Source organism: Scleropages formosus, chromosome 1 (genome assembly GCF_900964775.1).
Source record: "Scleropages formosus chromosome 1, fSclFor1.1, whole genome shotgun sequence".
In the NCBI taxonomy this organism is placed as follows: domain Eukaryota; kingdom Metazoa; phylum Chordata; class Actinopteri; order Osteoglossiformes; family Osteoglossidae; genus Scleropages; species Scleropages formosus.
Window position 1 is genome coordinate 34,673,727 of NC_041806.1, and position 17,886 is coordinate 34,691,612.

The window sequence follows — 17,886 nt, forward strand, 5'->3', positions numbered from 1 at the left end:
ACTCCTCCAGGGCTAACTTGATTATCAGGAGCTCCCTGTTGCCAATGTCGTAATTTTGTTCTGCAGCTGTCAGTTTCCTGGAAAAATAAGCACAAGGGTGGAGCTTAGGCAGGTTACCTTGTCTCTGGGACAGGACAGCCCCCACCCTGGTTTCCAAGGCATCCACCTCCACTATGAATGGGAGAGTCGGGACGGGGTCTCGTAAGACCGAGGCCGTGGTGAACCTGTCCTTCAGGGCTCGAAAGGCTGCCTGTGCTTCTGCAGTCCATTCCATCCTCTTCTGGTCTCCTCGTAAGAGGGCGATGAGTGGGGCGGCCACCGAGCTGAACCCCCGAATGAAGCGTCGGTAGAAGTTGGCGAACCCAAGGAACCTCTGGAGAGCCTTGACAGAGGTGGGTTGGGGCCACTCAAGGACTGCCTGCACATTCCCAGGATCCATTGCCATCCCCCTCTTTGCTCAAAATGAAGCCAAGGAATGCGACCTGCTGTTGATGAAACAGACACTTCTCTCCCTTCACATATAGGCGATTCTCCAAAAGCCGGGACAAGACTTGTCAGACAAGACGGACGTGTTGTGCCATCGTGGGCGAATAAATCAATATGTCGTTCAGATACACCAAGACCCCCTGGTTTGCCAGATCTCTCAAGACGTAGTTCACGTACGCCTGGAACGCGGAAGGTGCGTTCGCTAGCCCGAATGGCATAACAAGGTATTCATAGTGGTCCAGCGAGGTACTGAAAACGGTCTTCCGCTCATCGCCTTCCCTGATGCGGATCAGACTGTATGTGCTGTGCAGGTGTAGTTCGGTGAATACTCGGGCGCCATGTACGTGTTCCAGGGACGCGGTGATCAGCGGCAAGGGGTGTGGGTATTTTACAGTAACTGTATTAAGCCACCGATAATCAATACAGGGGCGCAGCCATCCATCCTTCTTGGTTACAAAGAAGAACCCGGCGGACGCGGGAGAGGTGGACGGCCTAATGAACCCTGAAGCTAGGGCCTCCTTGATGTAATCCTGAAGCGCCTGTTGCTCGGGTAGGGACAGGGGGTATACACGGCCCCTTGGTGGGGTTGCGCCTGGCAGCAAGTCAATGGTGCAGTCCCAGGGCCTGTGTGGTGGTAGGACAGTTGCCTTACTCCTACTAAAGACCTCTGCCAGGTCCTGGTATTCTGGGGGGACTACAAAAGAGTCAGACGTATCGGGGCTTTCCACCCAAGGTGGCCCGACAGGGCAAGACCAGGCATGAGGCATCACAATTTGGCCCCCAGTTTCCCCTTACTCCGTGAAAAGACGGGATCGTGCGTTGCCACCCAAGTGAACCCCAATATCACGGGTGTTTCTGGTGCCTTGATTAGGTAGAACATGAGGTCCTCGGTGTGACAAACCCCGATTTGGACCCGCAATGGCCCAGTTTGTCTTTCCACTCTACCCGTGCCCAGCGGCTGTCCATCCAGGACCTTGATCCTGTAGATAACGTCGCACTCGCGTATTGGTACGCCATGGAGCAGCGCAAAATCTACATCCATAAAACAGCTCGCAGCTCCCGAATCGACCAGTGTGCGGACCTGTATGCGCGAGGACCCCCAGCTCACCTCCAACAGCACCGGTAGGTGAGCGTCTAAGCGACGGATGACACTCACCTCAGCTCCCGGGCGCAATTGGCTGGAGGGCCTCTCCGGGCAGTAGGTGCAGAAATGTCCTGCTTCCCCACAATACAAGCACAGCTGGTCCTGGATCCGTCGCGCACGCTCCTCCAGTGAGAGACACCCTCGGCCCAGTTGCATGGGTTCCGGGGCTTCCGCAGGCTTTTCTGTCTCCACTGGTGGCAGCCCCAGGTGTGGCAGATGTTCTCAGGCGAGGCTGTCAATGAAGATGGCGTTCTCCATGAAATGATCCAGGGTCCAATCCTCCCCACGGAACACCAGCTCCGCCTGAATTCGGGGGTCCAGGCCGCAGCGGAACGAAGCCAGGAGGGGCACCTGTTTCCAGCCGCTTTTCTCTACCAGCATCTTCACCTCCAGGGAGTAGACAGCCACGGTCCGATTCCCCTGCTGAATGGCCATGAGTCGGTCGCTGGCGGCACGCACCATCAGCGAGTGGTCGAACGCTGGCCGAAAACGTTTGAGGAAGCATTCAAAGGAAATGATCTCTTTCCTCTCCCACACCACCGTTGCTCAGTCCAGCACGGGACCCGTAAGCAGGGAAATTATATAAGTAATCTTACTGATGTCGGTCTTATAAGCCTGTGGTTGGCTTGCAAATACCAGCTCACATTGAAAGATGAAACCCCGGCATTTTTCGGACACCCCATCATACCTCATAGGCGCGACGGGCAGGAGACCTTTGCTAGCAGGACCGGGACGACTGCTGATGATGTGGGGACGGCGGCGACAGCGGTCGGAGGTGTTTCCGCGCTGGCTGATGGAGACGCCGTATTCAGTATCTGTCACAGAACTTGTTTGTGCATCCCGAGCAACGCATCCTGCGCGGACACCGCTCTCCGTAGTTGCTCCAGTCCCGCAGGGTCCATGATTCAGGCAGATTCTTCTGTCAAGGTTGGGCACTGAAGACAGGTAAGTAGAGGACCCAAGTGTGGGTGAGCTTTATTTAAGTAACCAGGTTCTAGGGGCAAGGCGAAATCAGAGTTGGGGACAGGTGAAGGTCTTCTGGGCGTGAATGTCACACTCTGGGTAATCCAAGTCGTGGTCGGGAAGAACAGGCAAAGGTCAGGAACAGGAAAAGGGGCAAGAACGCTGAGACTGCAAGGGCACAAGGCAATTGCAAAAATCCGCATCCAGGTGTGGGCACAGAGTCTTTTTATCCCCAGGCTTCCTGAGTGGGCGCAGGTGTTGCTGATTGGCTCGTTCCCGGGGGTGTGGCAGAAACCGCTTGTCCCGAGTGTGGTTGTGGCAAGCCAGAGTCTAACCCGGCAACACAAGACGTAAGGCTAGAGGGGGAGGGGACGTGTTCAGGATGGGACGTCAGCCCATCACAAGGCACCCGTAGCTGGGCTTGAACCCTAGACCCACGAGAGAGCAGAACCCAGTCAAACCTGCTGCACCACTGCACCCTTTTTTTTGAAAATAAATGTTACTAAATAGAGGGGGGTGCGGTGGGGCAGTGGGTTGGACCACAGTCCTGCTGTCCGGTGGGTCTGGGGTTCGAGTCCCGCTTGGGGTACCTTGCGACGGACTGGCGTCCCGTCCTGGGTGTGTCCCCTCCCCCTCCGGCCTTACGCCCTGTGTTACCGGGTAGGCTCCGGTTCACCGTGACCCCATATGGGACAAGCGGCTCTGAAGATGTGTGTGTTACTAAATAAATAAATATTTCTGGTATTTTCTGCACAGATGTTTCAGTATTTATCATTGCTGGTTACCTACCGTTTGTCATCTGTGCTTGTTGTAAACTGTCTTTCTGTTTGGTTTTCATGGGTAATAGGAGCAACTCATTAACGTTTCCTTCCGTTTTTAATCCTGTTAGAAAAGTGAAAGAAATACCGTATTTCTGGCTAAATTGTTTGATTATGAAAAGTCTTATTAGCTTATTCATAGTGATAATAATACATCCAGCCCTCAATAAGTGTTGCTCTGTGAAACATTAATTAAATTAGGAAGTTGCCTTCAGTGCTGTGAAGAGACGTAAAATACTGAGCTGAGAATTCAAGATCTCATACAGCAATAATATCATTATTACTTGTAAACTGGCTTAGAAGTCTTATTTAATCTAAAATGCCCAGGATGGGTGGGCAGCCACTGGGCCTTGGACCCCCAAAGGTTTTTTCTTCCTCGATTTTCTGTTGGGAGTTTTGGTTCCTTCCCTCCGTGGCCAGTAGTTAACTGTCTTCTTTGTTTCTTTATCCGATGTATTTATTTTTCTTGCCTCATGTCTGTGTTAAAGCACTCTGTGTCACTGCGTGAGAAAAGCGGACTATAAAAATAAATTGAATTGAATTGTTGTCTTAAATGACAATAACTGAATATTGATGTGGAACTACATTACAGCACTTTGGTTTTTTGTATTCAACAAGTAAACCCTGCAGAAAAACATCAGAGGTAACACAGAAGTTTACATGAACACGGATTTATAACCTCACAGTCTGATTCGAACACAGCTATTCATGCTGCTCCAGTACAATTGTTCAGTTCCATAACTGAACGGGTCAAGTACTGTATGTTGCTTTGACTAAAGCTCTCAGCTAAGAAACAAATTCACACTAATCTCATGAAAGTAATAGAAAAAGCTGATTGATTTTTTCAGCCAGCCAATGTTAACTTGTATTTTTATTATTTATATTTTTGTTATGCATTTGTTTGTTGACCCAATTTCTTTAATTTCCTTACATTTACTAGACCTGCTGTGAATGCACCACTGCCACGTCACCTTGGCTGAGATGAATATAGACACACAGATTCTCCACTACGTGTGCCCTGAGTCATCCGCTTCTTTTCACTCTGTAGGGTGAAAGAGAGATATAATTGCAGATCGGGAGACCTAAATGCGCTTGGAAAGGAGTGCTATTTGCAGGCTTCCACCCACAGACCCACAGAACAACTGCAGACATCACTGTGAGCGTGGGGGGTGGGGGGCTTGAAAGCTTTATCTCTGTCACCTCCCCAGAGGGAAAGCACATCAGTTTGTGTTCCACAGACCTTCTCACAACAGATAGCAGAGGTAGCCCAGCAGGGACTCGAATCTCAAACCCCCTCATCGGGTGGATAGCAATTTTCCAGTTCATCATTCTAATATAAACACAACTCACTGTAAACCCTTCAATAAAACTTTAATTAAAGCTTTTGCTTCCATTCCTAATTTTGTAAAGGGACTGGCTATGTAAACATTCATCAAATAAAGCTCAGCTCACTAAATTAGATGGGGACTGAATTATTAGTAATTGGATATTTGTCAAAACACTTAACAGTATGAATGTCATACTTTGTTTAAATAAGAACTTGCTGTGTTTCAATGTGAGGTGACAGTTCACCGCTCTGTGGTGTCTTTTTACCTGTATCTACATCAGCGGTTCTTAACCTGCAGTCCATGTACCCCTTGGAGGTCCATGAATGGGACTCGGGAAGCCAAAATACACAAAGTCGCTTTGAAAAAACAAAACAAAAAATAATAAAGGTTAAAACTAATTCAAAATATTACTATCCTACTGTTATCTATAGCGGGGGGGTGCGGTGACGCAGCAGGTTTGACTGGGCCCCACTCTCTGGTGCTCGGGGTGCCTTGTGATGGACTGACGTCTCGCCCTGGGTGTGTTCCCCTCCCCCTTCAGCTCTGTGCCCTGCGTTGCCGGGTTTGGCTCCAGCTTGCCGCAACCCCGCTTAGGACAGGCAGCTTCAAACATTGTGTGTGTGTGTTATCTATGGCTTAAGTTATGTTGGGGAAAAAATGAGCAAAACATTTTCTCTTAAGTTATTTATGGAAATTTTTCTAGCAAGAGAGTCTTTGCATTTTCATCACATTTGTCAAGGACTGTGTGACCAATAAAAGGGTTAGGAACCCCTGGGCTACATCACTGTCCAGAACTCCTACATGCTGTATGTTGTATAATGTACAAGTCCAACAGACTGAAACAAAAAAAACTTCAAGTATAGCCTTTCTTGGTTTTTATAAACTTTAAATTTTACTGAATTTCTTGCATATATGGGTAGGTTTCATAACAGAATGAGCTGGACTCCAGCATATGCCCGAGGCACTGAGAAGCAGAAGCGGTGGGTTGCCATGCCGACCCTGTTGTTTTTTTTAAGTTTAATTTACTGTTGGGCATTTTGTACTTGTTTAACTCAGTTCTGTGAGCTTTTCTCTCAATTACAGAATAGCTACATTATAATTATTATGTGACTGCAGTTCAGATCACCAAACCAGACCATCTGTTTTAGTCCTTTGCAGACTGTGAAACGCAAGCAAGGAGAAAGGAAGACATTGCTAAACCTTCAAGTAGCAGAAGGCCTAGGGGCGTGAGCACCTGGACATGCTGGGTTTGAATCCCACCTCCTGCTCTAACGCTCCGGGCAGTGCTGATGTCGCTCCAGTGAAGAGTGCACTGCTCTACATTCGTTGGAGGGTTAATACTCGAAGTCGCTCCTGGGGAAAAAAAAAAGCGCCAGATTATACAGGAATAATTATTAATGCAGCGCAATTTACAGCAAGCACCGTTTGGAAAAGGTGGTGGTTTTAAAAGTGAAGGAAATAGGAAGTGTTGTACATGCTACGGGCGCCGTGTTCGTGTTCACAGTAGCCGTGGTTCGGAGCGTTTCTCCGGTTCCTGCTGCTGAGGGATGGAGTCTCGAACCCGGCGCGCTCTGGGATTTCTCCACATTTCTCCGTGCCACGTGTTTCCACGGGGAACAGCGCGTGGAGCCTCGCCGCTTCTCTCCACGTCACGCGAACGCAACGTAGGACCACTGGCGCTTCGTACGCGCTGCGTTCGCGGCTCACACGCGGAGGAGCGCGTGCCGCGGCTGGGAAGCTGCAGTGAGTGTGGCGCGAGGCGGCGGCGCGCGCACAGGGCAGGCGCCGGAGCGGGAAGCCCGCGGGTGAGTGACGCGGCATCGGTGGGGGGGGGGAACATGATCAGCGACACCCGATGATTGCGGTCATTCTCGTCGAAAGAAAATGTTGTGGATGCGGGGGTGGGGGCGTTTTGTGGACCGTCATGAGAGCGGAAGGAGTAGAACACCGCGTCGCGTGAGAGTTACGGCGAAATTTCCTGGGTTACGGAGTGAGAGGCTCGTGAAGCCATTTTCTAATCAATAATGTTATTAATAACGGATTCCCCACGCCCGCCTGCCCGCGTTAGAACATAACACCAGCGTTCAGGGTTGTCGCCTTATCCTAAGAGGGTGTTGGTTCGAATCCCGGTGCCGCCCCTAGTAGTACCCGCGATCAAGGTTCTTACCTTGAATTTACACAGAAGGATGAGACGTTGTGAACTTTGTAGAATATCAAACAATTGCGAGTGGACAAAAGCGTGGGCTGTTAAGATAAAGAGTGTCGGGTAACTGACATTCAGAAGGGCTTCGGTTCGGTACCCGATGTCCAGTGAAGAGTCTGTGTGTGGGTTCTCAGCGGTCGTTCGCAAATGATCAAACCTGCCTCTGTTTAAACCGTCACTGATTTACTGAAAACATGACATGATCTAGGTTGCCTTCCTATCATGAACTGAAATAATGAAGAAATATTACAATTTAAATGCTTGATGCATAGATGCTCAGAATGTGTATGTATATTCAGATTTCTCAGTGCTGCTGAGAACTAGTTGTAACCACGCATGTATCCTTACTATGGTAATCAGACTTAATGTTACACTACATTTCCAATCCCCATTCAGGAGTATCGATTGAAACAGGAGGTCTACTGCTAAATACAGTGTATAAATATGAGCAGATCTGAATCCACTTGTGGACTTAATTCTCATGCATTTGTAATAACTGAGCACTTGAGACGTTAGTAGACATCGGTGTGGTTGCAGGTCCGGTCCTCCCGGCAAAGGAGACCTAACGAGGAAATGGGATCCCACCTTAGGATGAAAGGATGTTGACAAGTCGGCCCAGCGCTGATCCGCCTGCAGCTTCACCTGCTTCCCTGACCCTCCGTGGAAATGTGTGCTTCTGAGCGTGAGGCAAGCTGACGGAAAGGGAAGGGAGAGCCTTTCTAATGGAGTCTCTGTGCTCTCCTTGAGCAGCCAGGGAGAGAGGGAACGCACAGAGAGAAGCCCTCTCTCCGCAGGCCGCCGCCTCGCACGCATTCGGGAGACCTGCCTTCGGCGGCGCCCTAGACGATGGGGTGTGGGGGCAGCAGGACTGACGCGTTGGAGCCCAGGTACCCGGAGAGCTGGACCAAAGAAACCGAGTCCACCTGGCTGACGAGTACAGACACGGACGTCGCCTTGTCCTCCATCCAGAAAATCCCGTCGGAGAACTTCTCCGAGTCGGGCTTCGCGTCGGAAAAGAACCTCAGCTCTGGTGATCGCAGCAGTGTTTCTTTGCATGACTACTTTTTTATTAAGTTCTTTAAAAGATGTGGGAGGAAAAAAATATATGTAACGAAAGCAGCTTTTAGAATGAACATTCAGCACTGTTAATTGCAGAGATTTTATTGTCAGCAGCTGAGCAGGAAGGATTTGCGATGGAAAGTTGACAACAGAAAGGATCCTTTAACATTCGGCAAATACACCGGTGTATAAAATAGGACAAAAGGGTATAAACTGTGTAAGGTGCTCTGGATAAAAGGTTAACGAACGCAATACTTTAAGCCAAAGCACAGGATGTTTCCCAGAAAAGCACGTGGAGACGGTTCCGGTATTTCCGTAGGAGTATTGTGAAAGGAATCATTTACGACACGAGATCCTAGTCGGCGAGTGTATAAAAATGAACGTCGCAGGAGCTTACAACAGGTCCTGAGACACATGCTACGAATGGATTACGGTTTCCCACCTCGAGCATTACTGATCACGTGTATAATGTCGTGAAACTCTGTAAACGCTCTATTGAGGAAGAAGTGCAATGTGGCACTGCTGACAGCCGAGGGGACAAACAAATATTTTACTTCTAAAAGTGTCTCCTCTACATTGTTGGTTCTCTGTATGCAGACTGCACTGGAAAACAGAGCAGAGCAGTGTCACCTCATTAATATCTGCCTGCAGATGACACAACGGTTGATGAAACGTTGTGTGAGAAAAGCACACGGCGGAGAACGCTGGTCTCATTCGCAGCTCCGGGGCCATATGGCTGCCTTCCCTCCGCTCGCTCACACGTGTGGACAAACACGGTCCGAGTTAATGATTACGGTAAACATGCCTTATGCAGACAACTCGGAGTCATCATATGGGTCAGAGCTAAGCAAAGAAACAAACGAGAACTCTTACGAGACATTTAGAAGAAGTGGCACGATAGTGGAACCAAAAATACAACATTTTAAAGATTCCAGGTTCGCATTAGAAGTTCTTAAACATGCCTTCCTTTGGCCATGTGTAATTATCTCCGTGTATAAATACTAATGTTAGGATTTCGAAATATCATTTTATGAAAGACAGCAGGTATTGTGGGGAGTTGGGGGGAGGGGGGGTTGGTGGGGACAGTACATGGATGAGATCAAAAAGGCAGCAATTATTAAGGAAGTATATCCAGAGGGTTTCTTGTTGCCATGGATACAGCTCCAGCCCTTCTATTGCTATGAAGAAAGAATGTTTAGCAGTGTCCTGCGAGAAAAAGGAACAGGCAGGCATTTCTCCAAGTGCTCTATCATCATATTATAGCTTTTTTTTTAGATTAATCAAAACCATTATTACGGGTATGCAAACCACTTTTTGAATCCAGACGTTCAAAAGCTCTGACTGTAATTCCAGATTTTTTTGATGATGGCCTGCCAGCTCCTGCACAAGCGTATGTGACGGTCTGTTCTGCCATATCGGAGTCTGGCCTGAATGAAAGGAAGGAGGGAAATAATGGCGCAGAACTTCTCTCACAAGACCAGGCAGTGACACCCTCACCTGGAACAACGTTTCAGAACAAGAGCGTGCTGCGTACGGAGGAGCTCGTATGTACTGCTGTTTCAGTCTATACTTATCAAATAGGGCCTGTATTTTAAACCTCATTTCAAATCTCGTATTTTAGTCTCAGGAGTTGCACTTACCGGAAAAAAAAAAAAAAAAAAACTGGATATTTTCTTTCGATCGTATACTTTACTCGGAAATCCTTGTTTCAACAGAACAAACGGCAGGACAAACAGATGTCCACCAAGCAAGTGACCATCACTGTGACCCAGCGCGTAAGGCAGGTGGACAAGCGTGGAGCAGCCGTGGAGAAGTCTCGCACTACCATTGACGTCATGAAGCCAGCGGAAGGGACTAAGGAAGATGGAAAGATGGAAAATAAAAGGCTGAACTGAGGCTAGATTTGCAAACAAGCCTGTTGTCCCTGATTAGTACGAACTGTGCTGAAAATCAGATGAACAGCACTTTTTTTTCCTTCTTATTTTGTCCTGTTGATATTATTACTTTAAGGAAAATATGGGTATAAGGTTGGTATACAGCAGTAAAAATGGACAGAGTACTCCAGAGGTGTGTTTTAAGAGTTTCAGAAAAAAATCTTGTAACCAAGCATAGACTTTGGACACTATTCCTAGACTAGAGTAGAAAGAATGAACTTGCACTGACATATTCCTAGTACAACTGTGATGCATTTGAGAAGTTTTTTTACCTGGTAAATTAAGTGCCATTATTTAATATGTAAATATAATATGTATTTTTCACCATTTCAAACAGCCATGCACAGGGTATAACTCAATAACATGACTTCAGTAGATTACTTCAAGTGTGATCAACATGCTGCTTTCGACCATTTAACTAAAACTGGAGCAAAGCTGCTGTACATACATTTGTTTAGAAGATGTTTTTCTCCAAAGCGACTTCCAGTGAACTTTATGTAGTGTTACCAGCCCACACACCTTATTCACCAAGGTGACTTACACTGCTAGATACACTACTTACAATGGGTCACTCATCCAGGTTAAGCATGTGTAATTTGCATATTGCTCTTAAAAACATTATGTTGCAGTATGCGTATGGCATCGGTGCAGTAGTAAAGAAGCTTTACCATTACTGCTCAGAGCAATGTAATGAGTGGCATAGTAGCACAGTGGGTAATGTTTGTGCTTCGCAGCTCTTGGGCTAGGCTTGAATGCAGCTTGGCCTATGTGGAGTTTGCATGCTCTCCATATTTATATTCATTTATTTAGCAGACACTTTCCTGCAAAGCGACTTCCAATAAACTCTATGTAGCATTATCAGCTCACACACCTTATTCACCAAGGTGATTTATACTGCTAGATACACTATTTACAATGGTTCACTCATCCATACATCAGTGGAACACACTCTCTTGGTAACTCACACACTAGGGGTGAACTTGAACAGCATGTCTTTGGAATGTGGGAGGAAACCCACACAGACATGGGGAGAATATGCATACTCCACACAGACTGAGCAGGAACTGAACCCATGTCCTTTCGCACCACCCGGGCGCTGAGACAGCAGCGCTATACGCTGTGCCACCATGCTGCCTAAATAAATATATAAATGTAAACAAATTAAAATGTATACATATAAATTTATTTATATAAATAAATGAAAGGGGTTAGTAAAGCAGTCACAAAAAATTCATCCCATGCAATAATTAATACTGGAGTAAACAGTACTCAAGCACTTTACTTAAACCGACAGTTTAACATGACATCTTAACAGAACTAATTGTTTCTTGAAATCTCCCTCTTGAAAACCACTGTTGCACTGGAGATCTTTCAATTTTTAAAAATGTATGCTTGAGAAACCTTGGGCCAATTCTAAACAGGAAATCAAAGTCGGTTCTTTCAACTGCTCAGGATCTCAAAGGGTCAAAATCCAGACCTGAAATGCTAAGAAATGATTGCAAATGTATTCTTTCACGAATGACTATCTACATACCATGACTCCCATGTCTGTGAAACACCAGGAACACATACGTATGGATCATTGGCATTGTAATGTATACAATGAACAACTTTCATTATGGTCTCCATCATTTTTCACTTAACTTACAAAACAAACTGTGCTATTTTACATTTGAATTCAGTTATCCTTCCGTGCCACTTGGTCTTGCAAAACTCAAAAACAAAGGAACATGCAGTTGCTTTCAGTATGGTATTTATATATTAAAAACATTAACTTTTAAATTCAGTACTCACACACAGGCTTTTTTTCCAGTTAATTCTCACAAATTTAAAGCAGTTTCTTCCTCAATTTCTATTGCCAGTTTCTTGTTTTTCTTAACAGCAAGAATAGAACACAATGCTACAATCAAAGGCAAAAAGGAGAAAAATGTGGCCTCAAAACTGTACAGGTACGACAAAAGAATAATGAAACAGACATGATGAATTAAACAGAAAGGACTGCAAACAGATTAATTTTTCTGTAACACATGTACTGATGTCACAATGCAGCCAACAGTCTACCTGTTTCAATGTAAAATAACATGACTGTTCATGCAGGTCAGCACTTGCCCACTGTAACTTAGTCCATTGAGTTTATTGGAGGCCTATAAATATGTATATACAAATCGGTCATATGTACACCTCTGTGCACAATAACCTACAATGTTGTCAACATTGCCATTTTCTTATTTGCTTTTTTAAGGTACTGTGCATGGTTCTTGTTTCGATTAGTACATTTTTTCAAGTGGTATTAAGACAGCATCTTGCTATTTTTGGCATTAACAGAAGATGATTGCTATGGATGGGGATCGCCAGCTCATTACCTACAACATCTCATTAACAACTAATAGTCCTTTGTGAGGTTGTGAGCATGTGATCCCATGTGCCCCACCATCAGCTCTGCACCAGCAAGGTATGAACCATCCTCTGCTGGTCATAGTGCACGCGTCCAGTCCTGAAAGACGGCTCGCTCTGCTCCATCCATTCTTTCATGCTGAAATCTGGGAAGAAGAAGGCAATCTCCCTGTGGGCTGACACTTCTGAATCTGGAAAGCATAGAACAGGGTGGGTCAGTCTGGCTGGGTGCAGCTGGCCTCACACATCTTTCATCTTAACAGGATTTTCATTTAGACTTTAAATGGGTAGAGGCCTTCCTGTGAAAGTCAGAAATAGGGCTTTTTTGCCACACTTTACTGTACCTACCCTTTCATATGCAAATAACCCATTTGCTTTTGATGTTGTATGCTTCCCTTGTGGGAGGAACAGAAAATGTCTACTTGCTATATTAGGTAACAGGATGTTTTGTCTCTGTTCCCAGTAGGGCTTTTGGATATAAAACTACGGTTAAAGTGGCGATTATCTGTGAATACAATATTCAGACTGAATTGCGCCTGGCTTTTGTCTGGCTACCACTACACTTTTATGATGTGAGCTTTGTTAGTTTACTGATTTGCATGAGTTGAGACTACCTGATCCATGAGTGGTGTTCCTGGTGTCTGTCAGCCCGTACAAGGCCCGAATGGTGGTGGGGGATGTGTACCTGGCCCGGAACACTTTGGTGGGTCCCATGAGCTCCCGCCACTGGGAGATAGCATTTTCCCTGGCCAGGATGTAGGCCCGCATTGGGCCACTGTTGACAAACACACAACTTCATGTGCTGGTTTTTAAAAATCAAGTTCAGATAACACAAAGTCTATGGACTGCGCAAAAGACATATGAAACAAATTTAATGTGAAGAAAACCCAGTTGCCTTGATGACACAACAAATATACTATGTACTGAAATAACTATATAGAGCTCCACAATCCCTTATCTGCAATTCCGAAACCCAAAAAGTTGTGGCAGTCTAAAGTTTTTCATAAATCTGGAAGCAAAACAATGGCAACTGTCATGTACCATGTTCTCCAAGATCCTCAAGCAACCAGATGTAATGAACATTTATTGGATGTATACAGGTACGTACAGGTATTAAGCTTAGTTTCAACCTGTACGTGTTTCTAGTTTTACTGAACATTTTCCTGACAAATAAGAAGTATTTACAGCTTATATTTACCCCAATATTTCATTTACCAGTCTATTACTATACAAATAAATTGTAGTACTATTTATAGTCTTTAATCACCTCACTTAGTGAGAATATCCATACATTTCACTGCAGACATATTAATGTAATGGTGCTGACCCAGACACCAAAAGGGGTGTTACCAAATGTATGGTACCGTATTACCTTTCTGAAATCCGAAAAATTTGGAGTTTCCAAATATATCTGGCCCCAAGGGTTTCGATGGAACCCTTCTCTATAGATGCATAAGGGATTGTGGGCCTGTACTGCCAAAACAAAACAACAAAAAACTGTTTAACTAAAACAGTACCAGTAGTGGAACCTCACATGAGGGTTTTCAGCCTTACCTCGACATATATTCAACCAGTCTCTGATAGAAAAATCGCCCTGAAAGGCAAAACGCAAATACAAATATGACACAAATTTTTCAGGAAAACACATCAGACCTTTAACTTACAAACAACTGACACCAGACGTTTGTGAGTGGCTTGATTTGTTAATAATTATCATCCATTAAAGGCAAATTATACAGACATCCCTTCATTTATTCCTGGTTTAGGCTCTGTAAAACAAACACTAGATGAAGTTGTAACAAATTAAATAGTTACTGTGAAACTTTTGTTAATTTATCCCATATCCATCAGCTGCAAGTCCTACAGAGTGTTACTGTGTTTCAAAGCCTATCCTGGAAACATAGCGTGTGTATGTATTGAATACTGGGAGGTGTGTTCTCCTGTAGAACAGGCCATTGAGAGTCCTATGTCACCTTTGTATATTCTGGATAGCTAATGACCCCATAGTGTTGTTTCCGGCACTTTCCCAATGAAATATAAAATTGCCTATCCGAAACAGCAAAACTGTCTTATAAAGGCAAAGTGAATAGTTTGTGGGCCTTAATCAAACTAAACACACAAACTCTTTATACAAAATGAAACATCTAGCATAAATTTTTTACACATACAGGATGAGCAACAACAAGTAAATTACATATTGTTCACAGATGCTGATTCTCCACCATTCACGTTAAACAAAGAAGCATGATTATGTTAGCCTGAGGAACAATCCTGTTGATTAAACATTTTAAGCTGATTACTGGGACAATCCATAGGACCTGGGATGACACAAACACATTGCTAATACACCCTACACATCTCATATTGAGGGGATTGATAAAAATCCAAACAAGTGATATCTCATAAAAAGAACATTTAATGAATCCCAATGAGTACAAATGTGTGATCTCAAATTAGTGGGACATAAGTGTGTGTGTGTGTGTGTGTGTGTGTGTGTGTGTAGTTAAGCGATCTAATACTTTGTAATAATATACATTTATTTGTTTAGCAGATGCTTTTTCTCCAAAGCAACTTCCAGTGAACTCTACGTAGTGTTACCAGCCCATACACTTTAATTTTTACAAAAAGTGGGTCTGAGGTACTAATACACAATCAGGTACATTCATTTCCCCTGTCTTCGTTTTCAGCAACTGAAGTGAGCAGCAGCAAAATGCTTTCAGATGTTTAAAATCAGTGAACTAAAGAGTCTTTTAGAGTTATTTTTAGAGGAGAGTGAATACAAAAATCTGGTGAATACTAAATTCCATTATAACATGACACTTAACTAAATTATCAGACACCAAACAATAAAGCACAATATAATTTTTTCTCTTACAGAATAAACAAAGAGAACTAGAACCTAAAACTGAGTTCAAGAGTACATTATATAATGTGTATTGTATCACATAAGAACCCCATGTTACCCATATAAGTTTGATAGATTTTTATCACCACAATTAAAAAGTTAAACTAGATATATAAAGGCTGAAAACCATGACATAGTGTCTCGTATAACCAAAGCCAAGATTGAAACAATTTCAAAATGACTACATGGCTAGACTGTGACAACCAATAAAAACAGCTGTGGGAATATGGTAATTACTTCATTCTAAATATATGTCTCACCAAATAACATGGTTCAAACCCAAGTGAAACAACTTAATGTCTTATTAATTCAAAGAATAAGACCAGTGGTATTTGCTGTTTGACAGTAATGACCACTTCATATTTTTGGCAAATAAAATGAAATTATGCAATATATGAAACTATTGTAACAACTGCAACAGCGAATAAACAGCTTACTGCTACTGCCATTTATCCCTTTTTACAAGCAAATGTTGTGTATAAAATTAAGGAGGAACAAAAAAAAACAAGTTTACCTGAATGCTCCGCATAAAATCTTTCTGAATCCTGTTTCTGCCATTGTAGCTCTTTTGACCTGATTATGATGAAGTTGTTTTCAAGGATTTTTTCATGGAGAGCCTGGGTAAAGAATGCCCAACATGAATTGCTGGCTATTTGTACAAATTTGCAACATGCATTTTAGCAATCAACTTCAGCCACTATGAATACTTGGGGCAGAGTGTGTAATGTGTGCTGCTCACTGGGGATATGGTGATAGCAAGGAGCAACAGAGAGCGGCAGGGAGCGGGCGGCTCCCAGCAGTCCCTCCTCACCTCCAGTATGAGTGGATGAGCCACGGCGTCCGGCTTGATGATGGCCAGCGTGAGCTGCAGCAGTCTGGGGCGACAAAGCGTCATCAGCACCATCCCTGGGACACAGACACAGGGCTAACACACCAATGGTATCACAGCACACAATGACTCAAACTGCTTCCCTATCAGTTATCACATCAGTCATACTGGATTATGTATCAATTAACATACAAATAAAATCAGATTGTTATTATTTTCCTTTATTTTGCTAAAGCCATTGAGGAAAATAACTTAGAGGATATACTTACATAAAAAATGGTTATCACTTTATATATTAGCTAGCTATTGTGTCAATTATAATGTAACATATTTCAGTTTCTATCCCTACCCTAATTAATGTTATCTAAAATTCGTGATTCTACCTGAGCAAAGTTGGTACATTACACTATTATTCTTACTAGTACTACTACTACTACTACTAATAATAATAATAATAATAATAATAATAAAATTTTGTTCAGTAAATAAGCTTGTAAATAAATACCTTAAGTGATAACCTACGTAGCTGGAATATCACATGAAACAGTGAAAGTAAGAAGACGGCTGGTGACGTGAACTCACCGAACAGAATTCTTTACAAAAAACTAGCAACTTGGGCCTGTTGATAAAGTATTATAGCTCAAACAACGCTCAGCGGTCATAATTATTTGGTCATTAAATTTGTGAAACTGGCATGCTGTCCAGTGTAAGTTGTAAACCTGTCTCCTGCCTGGCCGTGTGTGTAGGACATCAGAGCAGCGCTGTACTGGGATCGGTACCCTGTTCGTACACCATTACTGTACACCGATTTACAGCTGACACACGACACCGGAAGCCCACTCGGTCTTAGGCGCGTCCGTCGCTCAAATATGTCCCCTAACTCGAACCCCTAGATAAGTGTTCCGCCCTGAGATGTTTCCTACCCAGCGGTAAAACCGCAGTTCGCTTATTTAGAAGCGCGACTCCACACTTTTCAATAAGAAATCACGGAAGACGAAGTAATAATTACAGCGCGACCATAATAAAGGGATTGGACCCGCTAATCTTGTGCACGATATATCGACACACATGCTTAAACGAAAAACGACTGTAAATTATTGCCCCCTTGGAAATCTCGGGTTCGAACCCTAACCTTGCTGCAAGCCTTGTCTTGTCAAGCCAAGGTTCTTACCCCGAATAGTAAAACACACCTTGCCCTCCATTGGGTAAATCTTTGTAAAATCTAACATTGTTACTGCAGGAAGACTAATAATGGGTAGCACAGCGACACAGCAAGTAGTGCTGCTGTCTCACAGTGCTTGGATGGTGTGAAAGGGTGTGGGTTCAATCCCCACTCAGTCTGTGTGGCGTTTGCATGTTATCCACGTGTCTGTGTGGGTTCTTCCTACAACAGTCTGAAGACATGCTGCTCAGGTTCATTCATAGTGTGTGAGTGACAGAGAGAGTGTTCCACTGATGTATGGATGAGTGACCCATTGTAAGTAGTGTATCTAGCAGTGTAAGTCACCACGGTGAATAAGGTCTGTGGGCTGATAACACTACACAGAGTTCATTGGAAATTGCTCTGGACAGAAGTGTCTGCCAAATAAATGTAATAATAATGTATGTAAAATGTGAGCTGTTGCTAAAAAGAAATTCCATTATCAATGTGGCCTTATATTGACAGACAGTATAGTTAAAGGCTCTTAAAACCATAATTATACGGCATTAGTGTAATTTATTCTAAATACATTAAAGAGAGACACATTATTAGCCAGTATAGAGCAAAGAAACTTTATTGAACACAACAAATATTTGAAACAGAACTTTGCAAAACCATCCAA

General features: G+C 44.0%; 2 protein-coding genes across 3 annotated transcripts; one reads left to right on the forward strand and one right to left on the reverse strand.

Moving 5' to 3' along the window:
• The first annotated feature begins 5,660 nt into the window (after positions 1–5,660).
• On the forward strand, positions 5,661–10,449 carry baalcb (BAALC binder of MAP3K1 and KLF4 b). The gene is made up of 4 exons (XM_029247744.1): positions 5,661–6,544; positions 7,480–7,972; positions 9,337–9,545; positions 9,717–10,449. The coding sequence occupies exons 2-4, from the start codon at positions 7,789–7,791 to the stop codon at positions 9,894–9,896; spliced, it is 573 nt and encodes a 190-aa protein (XP_029103577.1). The 5' UTR covers positions 5,661–6,544; positions 7,480–7,788; the 3' UTR covers positions 9,897–10,449.
• Positions 10,450–11,671: 1,222 nt separating this feature from the next.
• nme6 (NME/NM23 nucleoside diphosphate kinase 6) lies at positions 11,672–16,915 on the reverse strand. 2 transcript variants are annotated; one of them, XM_018735080.2, is made up of 7 exons: positions 16,794–16,915; positions 16,646–16,682; positions 16,046–16,140; positions 15,749–15,851; positions 13,884–13,923; positions 12,944–13,104; positions 11,672–12,520 (listed from the first exon to the last, which is right to left on the reverse strand). In XM_018735080.2, exons 3-7 carry the CDS (start codon positions 16,136–16,138, stop codon positions 12,369–12,371), a joined length of 549 nt encoding a protein of 182 aa, XP_018590596.1. In that variant the 5' UTR covers positions 16,139–16,140; positions 16,646–16,682; positions 16,794–16,915; the 3' UTR covers positions 11,672–12,368. The 2 variants fall into 2 exon arrangements, with proteins under 2 accessions (XP_018590596.1, XP_018590595.1); XM_018735079.2 differs by having other exon boundaries at positions 16,783–16,915.
• Between the last annotated feature and the right edge of the window lie 971 nt (positions 16,916–17,886).

Coding starts and splice junctions, on each gene's coding strand:
- baalcb (XM_029247744.1), top strand. CDS start 7,789: ATGGGGTGTGGGGGCAGCAGGACTGACGCGTTGGAGCCCAGGTACCCG. Junction 7,973..9,336: donor GGAAAAGAACCTCAGCTCTG/GTGATCGCAGCA, acceptor GACGTTCAAAAG/CTCTGACTGTAATTCCAGAT. Junction 9,546..9,716: donor TGCTGCGTACGGAGGAGCTC/GTATGTACTGCT, acceptor TTGTTTCAACAG/AACAAACGGCAGGACAAACA.
- nme6 (XM_018735080.2), bottom strand. CDS start 16,138: ATGGTGCTGATGACGCTTTGTCGCCCCAGACTGCTGCAGCTCACGCTG. Junction 13,105..13,883: donor CTGGTTGAATATATGTCGAG/GTAAGGCTGAAA, acceptor GTTTGTCAACAG/TGGCCCAATGCGGGCCTACA. Junction 12,521..12,943: donor GAACACCACTCATGGATCAG/GTAGTCTCAACT, acceptor TATGCTTTCCAG/ATTCAGAAGTGTCAGCCCAC.